We start from the raw sequence: 10,254 nt of genomic DNA, 5'->3' as shown, positions 1-10,254 counted from the left end.
CTTTGTAGTGCACAATGACATTATTTAGTTTCTCTCAGACTTCTTCCATGCAATAAATTTAAGCCCCGTACTTCATTTAAATTCCTGAGATGATGTCCTTATCTTTTCAATAGTTTTTGCCCAGTAAAAAGAAACCATATTCAGAAATACAATACCTGAATGATGATGGCTGAGGGAAAGCATTGGAAATTTTGGGATCTGCTTGTCAAACGTTACTAATGATATTTGATTTAATAACTTGTCCCACTTACATTTTCTCTACCATCTGCTAATGCAAACTTACATGTTAAAAGGGGCAAAAACAAGCTGATGAACAAAGACACATGTATGTGTCCCATGTGGACATTCACACTGGAGTGGGAAATTTGTAAGAGGTAAGTGGAGTGCTGCTAGTTTTTAATTAAAATAACTTAAGCAGTTAATTGATATATTAAACATAAAGCTATATCCAATCAAAAATATTTACTTTGTTGAAAAACTGTTCTAAGATCCTGACTAGGAGGAAAAATTCATGTACTTTTAAATAAAAGTATGTACTCTGGCACACTTTATTGAGAAATACATAAATATCACATCTTAAATGCATTAACATTTCTGCCTTGACTGAGTCATTTTGTGGAATCATGTTCACATTACAATTTTCAGAAAGATAAAACAATCACCCAAATTTCATAGCTTACTTTAGGGTTCCCTCTTGGTGTTGTACATGCTATGGGTTTTGACAAATGTGTAATGAAGTGAACGTATTATTATAATATCAGACAGTATTTTCACTGTGCTGTCTAGTCATCCCTCACTCCACAAACTCCTGGCACCTACTGATCTTTTTACTGTCTCCATAGTTTTTCCTTTATCAGAATGTCATATAGTTGGAATCATCTGGTATGTAGCCTTTTCAGATTGGTTTCTTTTATATAGTAATATGCATTTAAAGTTCCTTTGTGTCTTTTCATGGCTTGATAGTTCATTTCCTTTTAGTACTGAATAACTGTACCACAGTTTATCCATTAATCTAAAGAAGAGCATCTTGGTTGCCTCCAGTTTGGGCAATTATGAATAAAGATGCTTTAAACATTCATGTTCAGGTTTTTGTGTGGACATAAATTTTCAACTCATTTGGGTAAATACCAGGGAGGATGATTGCTGAATTGTATGGTAAGAGTATGAAAGTTCCTGTTGCTATACATCCTAACCAGCATATGGTATTGTCAATGTTCTGGATTTTGGACATTTTAATATGCATATAGTGGAATCCCACTGTTGTTTTAATTTGCATTTCCCTCTGGTTGTATGTATGATGTGGACCATCTTTCAAAATGTTTATTTGCCATTTGTTATCTTCTTTTGTGAGGTGTCTGTTAAAGTCTCTGGCCTGAAGGACTTGTATGCATGCACATTAGCATATCCAATGGACACAGGCAATGAGGGGTGGGGGCTTGCCTGGGGTGGGAATGGCTGCGGGGGAGGGTCAATTGGGGAAAAAGAAGACAAATGTAAAACTTTAGTCAATAAAAAGAAAGAAAGAGGGAAAAAAGTCTTTGGCCTGTTTTATAATCAAGTTGTTTGGCTTTTTTAAAATTACGTTTTTTTGCTTTCTGTCTGTTTGTTTTTACTTTTATCATTTTTTAAAAATCCTTATTGTTGAAAATACTGCACATGTTCCCATTTTTCCCCCATTGACTCCTTCTAGCCAGATCCCCTCCCACTCCAGACCTTCACCACCCTATTGTCTGTATCCCTGGGTTAAGCATATATGCATACAAGTTCTTTGATGGATCTCTTCTCACCCACCCACCCACACCTTCCCTTTGAATTTTTTAAGACTTCTTTTTTGTATTTGGGATGACCATTTATTATGAAATAGGTCATTTTGCAAGTATTTCTCTAAGTTTGTAGTTGCTTTTCTACTCACTTGACATTGTTTTTCACAACGAATTTTTTATATTAATGAAATCCAGTTTATTGTTTCTTTCATGAATCATGCCTTTAGTGTTGTATCTACAAAGTCATCACTATACCTAAGGCCATCTAGGTTTTTTCCCCGTTATCTTCTATGAGTTCGATAGTTTTACATTGAGGTTTATGATACATTTTGAGTACATTTTTTGTGAAGGGTGTGAGGTTTGTGTCTAGGTACATTTTTTTTTTTTGCATGTGGATGTCCAGTTGTTCTAGCACCTAAAGAATTTTCTCTATTTTATTGTCTTTGCTCCTGTGTCAAAAAATCAATTGGTCACACATATATAGGTTTATTACTGGGCTCTCTGTTCTGTTCCATTGATCTATTTGTATATTCTCTCACCAATATTATATTGTCTTGATTATGTAGCTTTATAGTAAGTCTTGAAGTATAGTAGTGTCAGTCTAGCACTTCATTTTGGGTCTTTATTGTGACTTTTATCTCTTTGCTTACATTTTTCATCTGTTCTTGTATGCTATCTACTTTATCCATTAGGACCCTTAGCATATAAATGGTAGTTATTTAAATTCCTGGTCTGGATAATTCAAATTACAATGATTCCTTCCTCCTCCCTCTACAAGCAGCCCAAGGGGATTTTTCTATACTTTCTACTGTGAAAACCTGATTGAGTTTCTGGGGGTGAATCTTACAAAATGTGGAAAACCTTTTGTTATTGTATCTTCCACCACCTTTAATTCTCAGAGTTGTCCACCCTGAGCCTCCAACAATTTTTCAATATAGTTTAGGTTTTCCTATCCTGATGCGGGTTCACTTGACATTCTCTGTTTATGAGGGTCTCCTCCAGTAAGCTGTGACTCCCTGTATTCACCTGCCTGTCTCTCCAATCTTGGAGGCAGTGTTTTTGCCCTGTCTACTCAACTTCCTTACAAACCCCTGGAAGAACACTCATAAAAAGCATTTCTTCAAATGCTCTTTATGAATTAATGAGATGAGCATGTGTTTTATCCTTCATTCTATTAAAGCAGTGGTTCTCAACCTTCTGGCCCTTTAAATACAGTTCCTCATGTTGTGACCCAACCATAAAATTATTTTCGTTGCTACTTCATAACTGTAATGTTGGTGCTGTTATCAATGGTAATGTAAATATCTGATATGCAGGATGGTCTTAGGCGACCCCTGTGAAAGGGTCGTTCAACCGCCAAAGGGGTCGCGACCCACAGGTTGAGAACCGCTGTAAAGTGATTTATTAGCGTGACATCAGGAATATGAAAAATGGGAAATCCCAGCCTTCATCTCCCCACAGATATACCAACTTAGCAACAATATTTGGACCAAAATTTCTTTACAAGAGACCTGAAATACAGTTAAGAAGTTGCAGTACCTACGATAAGGACAGAACTGAAAAACAGCTACATTGAAACTGAGGAAAAGAGCAATTTTATTTTATCCATGTCAGTTCCTTCTTCCATCAGATACAGCCCAGCTTTTCTGAGGGGGGGGGGGGGCGGGAGGTGATGTCCATGGGCAGGAGAAGATGGATGTAATAGCTCAAGCAGAAACCTGGGGGAAGGGGAGGAGAGAGAGACTGAGAGAGAGAGAGAGAGAGAGTATTTTCCTTAAAAACAGGAACTAGATAAGGTTGTCCTTTTCACCACTTTTATTCAACATAGTATTGAAAGTCCTAAACATAGTGATCAGATAAGAAGAAGAAATAAAAGCCATCCAAATTAGAAAGGAGGAAGTAAAACTATCATTATTTACAGATGGCTTGGTATTGTACCAAAAAAAAAAAAACCAACCCTAAAGACTCCACCAAAAAACTACTAGATTTAATAAATGAATTTGGCAATGTAGTAGGACTTAAAATTAACTTTAAAATATCAAGTGCTGATAAAGATGTAAAACAATTTGAATGGATTGCTGGTGGAAAATAAAAATAATTTTTAAAAAGAAATTTTTCAGAAAAACAGTTTAGCAGTTTCTCTCTCTCTCTTTTTTCAGTTTCTCATTCAAATAAACATATACCATATGACCAAGCAATCCAATTCCTAGGTATTTATCCAAGTGACATGAAAACATGTTTATACAAAAATGTTCAGGCAAATGTTTATATCAACTTTATTTATAATTATCAAACACTAAATCTAACATAAATGTTTCTCAACTACGAAAAAGAATAAGCAATTTATAATATTCATATAATATAAATACTACTCTGCAATAAGAAATATTTCATTACGACACAGGTAGTAATATGTATGGACCTCAAATGCTAAGTGAAAGACAACAGACTCAAATAGTAGATATATTAGGTTACAGATAAGGACATTCTTATAAAGGCAAAATTATTTGGCCCAAACTGTTTATTGTTTGCAAGGGAGGGTAAGAGAAGGGGTTTTCCAAAAGATCATAGGAATTTGTTTAGGTAAAAGTGGTTTCTTGAATACCAATTTGACAAAACTCTTAGAACTATACACTAAAATTGTGGATATTACTGTATGTAGACTATACATCTATATATATAAAAGTCTAAGCGACACTTATGACAGAACAACTGCAACAACTGGACTGGTCGTTATGATGTGCACTGACAATCAGGGGGAAGACGCTCAATGCAGGAGCTTCCCCCTGGTGGTCAGTGCACTCCCACAGGGGGAGTGCCGCTCAGCCAGAAGCCAGGCTCATGGCTGGTGAGGGCAGCTGCAGCAGCGGGAGCACTCCCAACTCCATGGCAGCACTACCGAGCCTCAGCAGCAGGTGCAGAGCACAGGTATGAGTGCTAGTGGCACCCGGCCCCCCTTCAGGCTCCTCCTTGGCTACCTGCAACTTGGCACACTGCTACATCCCTTGGGGGATGTCCAACTTCCGGTTTAGGCCTGATCCCCTAAGGATCCAGCCTATACTGGCAGTTGGACATCCCCTGAGGAGTCCCAAACTGTGAGAGGGCACAGGGCAAGCCTAGGGGACCCTCCTCCCCCAGTGCTTGAATTTCATGCACTGGCCCTCTAGTTAATTATAAATTGACAAAAATAACAAGAAAAGACAAGTAATAGAAAAACAAGTATGTACAATGAAAATATCAGCATGTCCACACTAGCAGTTTAATTTCATCTTTCCTGGGAAAGTGGTATGAGAGGCTGCAGATGCTCTCTCAGTGAAAATTCCCAGAGAGCTCCACATCTCAATAATCCTCTCCAAATCCCAGGAAATATGACTCATTGTGACATCATTTTAGATTCACCAGTTCATATGCTAAATCCATTTGGTAATCATTTATTCGTCTGAATATTAGTAGTTGTTAGTATATAGCAGCCTTATTCTAGGATTTGCTATAAGCCTGCAACCATAGGGAAAACACCCTAAGGTAAAAATTACATAGATTACATTTCAATGAGAATCTCTTATTGAGAGGTTATACAGGTTTTCCCTTATTTGTTATTTACAGACACCGTTCTGTGAATTATGAGACAGAGGTAATATTATATTATTATGTTTATTTTATAAGAACTAAGTAAGTGACTTCACTAAGGGCATGGAAAGAATGCATGGTAGTTTCCCTGCTTTAGTGACTTTGGAACCTGGTGACCACTACCTGAGACCACTCCTCTAATATTCTGCAGCTGATATTCTGATTGACTCCCAACAGACAGGTAAGTATCTATATGCTGTGAATATTTTGAGTGAGAAATGTAATTCATGGAAAAGCAGTGGGACAGCTATACTTCCTCTGAGTTATTTGGAAGACAAAACAGATATTTTCAATGTTTTTCTACAATACTAAGGTGAGACTGGGGTATAAATGTCAAAAATGGGAGTTTACTGAGACTTATGAAACGTTTGTCTGCCTCCCTAAAGATATGAACAAAAAATAATAATATAGATGATAATGTGATTGATCAAGTAGTAATTTCATCTTGTTCACCAAATGTTGACCCTCTCATTAGATGTAAAACACACACACTTTACAATGTACTCATATAGAACCATATACTTTACAATGTAAACTGTAATTGAAAAATGAAATTTTAAAAAGAAAGTAAAATGAGAAAAAAACTAACAAGCTAGAAAAGCAAAAGCATGGAATGAATTTTAAACTACAAGTGTGTTGAATCTGAATTAACAAATTCCAAACTACATTTTAAATTTGTCGCTGTAATCTCAGGCTGCTCATTAATAGAGTTCATCTACATATGTAGACACTGAATGGCTACAAACACAAATCATTTCTTTCAAAATGTGCTTTATGAACAAATACGCTTATAAAACCTGGTATCTCAAATTGTTACACAAATTGAAAGGGCTTTAGCATTCACTCTACCTTCTAACCCTAGCAAAAATCCACAGCATTTTCTACCATATGAAAACTGTTTTACTAGTAATTCCAGCTATGTCATTTGTAACTTGGCTAATTTTTAAGTACAATTAAAAGATGATTAAGAACTTTTCCCTTGTTAGCTAGAACTCAAGAAGACTTCTCTTTGTTCTCAACTATTTAATCATCTTTGCAGTCATTTCCAATCTAGCTTTCCAGCATAGACTTTTGATTAGATAAAAAGTGGAGAATTTCTCATATGAGCTGTGTAATTTTAGAGCATTACATAACTTCCCACATCTTCAATTTTCTTGATGGTAAAGTAGGAACAATAATACTACCTATTTTACACACACACGCACATGCATACACACACACGCATACAACCACACACAAAGTTTTATTCATTGTAGAATGTACTATATGGTAAAATTGGTCATGTGTGTTATGATGGGAAAACATACTGTTGTGATGAAATAGGCTTGGGAAGTGAATTTTTAAAAGTTTTAGGAGAAAGGTGTGGGGGATAGAAAACAGTAAAGAAGGTAAAATATATGGTGGTGGAAGGAGACTTGACTTTGGGTGGTGAATGCACAATACAATATACAGATGATGTATTATAGAATTGTACACTTGAAACCTATATAATTTTATTAACCAATGTCACCCAATAAATTGAATAAAATTTTTAAAAAGGGAAGCAGATTTTAAAAATATTTTAGGAGAAAAATGTTAGTAGTTAGCAGAAGATAGATACCTTTCAAATTGAAATAAAAAGATTTAAAATACTGTTCCTACAGAGAACAGATTCAAATAAGACATTTTATAACATAACCCTTGGCACCAAAATACATCTATAAGCTTAAGGCATACCATAAACAAGCAACTTTCAACACTGATCTCTGTGATTCTGTTATGACAGCAATGAGAGAATGAATGAATTTAAGATAAAAAGGACTATCTCAAGCTAAAGTATAGATTTCAAGGAAGAATTAAGAAAAATGATGGCTCATATATAATAGCTGGAGCAGCCAAAACTATGGGTGAGGAAAGGAACTGGAGACACAGAAAATCTCAGTGGCCCTAGTGTGAAAAAAGGCAAATTGAAGAGGAAGGCTTTAAAATTTCAAAACCCTTGCACAACTAAAGACCTGCAACCACCCATTTTTCCCAGACCAACATTAAGCCCATCATCACATCCTAATCGTAATATTGCAGCTGCACTCATCAGACTATGCTGAACACCCACCATTTTATTGTGTGGGTTTTTTTGTTGTTATTGTTCACAGTATTACAGAAGTCCCCATTTTCTCCATCTTTGCCCTTCTCCACCCAGCCTCAACCCCACTCCAGGCTTTCATCATACTACTATCTGTGTCCATGGACTATGCATATATGCGTATATGCTCTTTGGTTAATCTCTTCCTATCAGTCTGTTTTTTAATTTTTACAATAACACTGTAAATAAAATAGGTCTTATTACTGTTTTAATTTTTCAGATGGCAATATAAAGTTCAGGTGAGTTAGGTTAGGATTAATGGTTCCTAGGTTGTAAATAGTAGGGCTAATATGCCCCTCATCCCAGAGCCAAAGCTCTATACCTGATACTTTGCCTTCTCTTCAGAATTGCCTCTGTTGATTATACATGTCCCTACTACTCCACTTATCCTACCACATCTGCTATGCATATATCTCTCAGTTACTACACTATAAACCCCCAAGCACTTAGTTTGGACCAATAGAGACAAGGAGTACCTGTAAATTGAATTCAATTTGATTTAAATGCAATTAAGACCATTGGACTTAGAAAGCACTCATTGTGGATTCAAGAGTTGATTTGGATCCAAAGCATGGCTTGTCAATTAATACTTGTTTTAATGCAAAAAAATTATTCAACCTCTTATGTATCCTAATTTAAATGAGTGCAATCACAAATCCTATATAATAAAAGCCTAACATGCTAAGTGTCTGACCGTTTGACCGTTCAACCAGTCACTATGACATGCACTGACCACCAGGGGTGCACTTGCTCCGACCGGTAGATTAGCTTGCTGCTGGGGTCTGGACAATTAGGACTGGGCAAGATGGGCCAGACACGCCCTGGAGCCCTCCCGCAGTTCCTCGCTGGCCTCGATTATGCACCGGTGGGGTACTTTGGCCTGTCCTGCTCCCTCTTGCAATCTGGGACCCCTCAGGGGATGTTGGAGAGCCAGTGTTGGCCCAATCCCCACAGGCCAGGCCTAAGGACCCCACCAGTGCACAAATCTGTGCACCGGGCCTCTAGTAAACATATAATGTTCTTAGAGGATATAATGAATATACTTTTCAATAGTCTGGAGCAGTTTTTGGCAGGTGAGCAAGCGTGCATGTGCTTTTCCTAGGCTTGGGGAAAGTGAATTGGCAGATATATTCACTCCAAAGAAGCCATTCATCAAGTTATTTGGTTTTCTGTATCTCAATTTACAAACTTATAAACATTAAAATTAGGGTGATTTTTCCATAAAGATCCTTAAGATTCAACATAATACAAATCTGTACACAATGAGTGCACTAAGTTTTATTGTCAAGATGATTTTTATCTGGAGAATCTTTAAATACAAGTTATTGCTATAATGAAATAATACATATTGTATGCACACTCATTTGTTGTTCTCATAGCCACCAAGAATTTTGTGATTATCCGCATTGATGGAGAACGAAACAGAAGTGACTGAGTTCATCCTCCTTGGACTAACGAATGACCCAGAACTGCAGGTCCCCCTCTTTATCACGTTCACTCTCATCTACCTTGTCACGCTGATTGGAAATTTGGGGATTATGGTGCTGATTCTCTTGGACTCTCATCTCCACACTCCTATGTACTTTTTCCTCTGTAACCTGTCTCTGGTGGATTTGTGTTACTCTTCAGCTGTCACTCCTACAGTCATGACTGGGTTCCTTGTAGGAGATAAGGTCATCTCCTACAATGCATGTGCTACTCAGATGTTCTTTTTTATAGCCTTTGCCACTGTGGAAAATTACCTCTTGTCCTCGATGGCCTATGACCGCTACGTAGCTGTGTGCAAACCCCTGCATTACACCACCACCATGACACCAGGTGTGTGTGTGCATATGGCCATAGGCTCCTATATCTATGGTTTCCTGAATGCCTCCATTCATACTGGGGACACCTTTAGTCTCTCTTTCTGTGAGTCCAATGTGGTTCATCACTTTTTCTGTGATGTTCCAGCAGTCATGGCTCTGTCTTGCTCAGACAGGCATATTAGTGAGCAGATTCTTGTTTTTGTGGCAAGCTTCAACATTCTTTCTGCTCTCTTGGTTATCTTGATTTCCTACCTGTTCATATTTGTCACCATCCTAAAGATGCACTCATCTTCCGGGTATCAGAAGGCTCTGTCCACCTGTGCCTCTCACCTCACTGTAGTCACCATCTTCTATGGAACTATTATCTTCATGTACTTAAAACCCAGCTCCAGTCATTCCCTGGACACAGACAAGGTAGCCTCTGTGTTCTATACTATGGTCATCCCCATGCTGAACCCTCTGGTCTACAGCCTGAGGAACAAGGAGGTCAAGAGTGCACTCAAGAAGGTTGTTTCAAAGGCAGAATTTATTTTCTTTAGGATTATGATTTCAACATTGTGCGATGTTCAATAACCTAGTTTCATTAAGGCCACCAGTAAGATTAAGGTCCCAAAGTAATATCCTTACCTAGTCAAAAGTCTCTTCTTCAAAAAAATGGAAACATGTCCAGAAATGTACCACCTGAACAAGGATGGCTAAGACGTCATGGGTCCTGCTTGTCAAAAACCTTATTAAGGATATTGGTTTATTCACTTATTCTACATGCATTTTTTTCTACCACATCAATGCAAATACACCTAAAATAGGGCTGCAAAGGAGACTATGAACAAAGTGCATGCATGCACCCCAGAAGGATACCTCATCTTGCAGTAGAAATCAACAACATTTTGTGTCTGGAAATGCTTTGTAATTTTTATTGCTGATATTTCATGTCTAC

General features: G+C 37.4%; 1 protein-coding gene across 1 annotated transcript; it reads left to right on the top strand.

The window, feature by feature from the left end:
- Nucleotides 1–8,921: 8,921 nt before the first annotated feature.
- On the top strand, nt 8,922–9,890 carry LOC102775278 (olfactory receptor 5B3). Its single transcript, XM_006772118.1, has one exon. It carries the CDS (start codon nt 8,922–8,924, stop codon nt 9,888–9,890), a length of 969 nt encoding a protein of 322 aa, XP_006772181.1.
- The last annotated feature ends 364 nt before the right edge of the window (nt 9,891–10,254 follow it).

This window comes from Myotis davidii, unplaced genomic scaffold (assembly GCF_000327345.1).
Source record: "Myotis davidii unplaced genomic scaffold, ASM32734v1 scaffold1286, whole genome shotgun sequence".
Taxonomy (NCBI): domain Eukaryota; kingdom Metazoa; phylum Chordata; class Mammalia; order Chiroptera; family Vespertilionidae; genus Myotis; species Myotis davidii.
This window is presented reverse-complemented; position numbering and strand designations above follow the sequence as displayed.

What these genes read in the sequence shown, in the direction of transcription:
- LOC102775278 (XM_006772118.1), top strand. Translation starts at nt 8,922, where the DNA reads ATGGAGAACGAAACAGAAGTGACTGAGTTCATCCTCCTTGGACTAACG.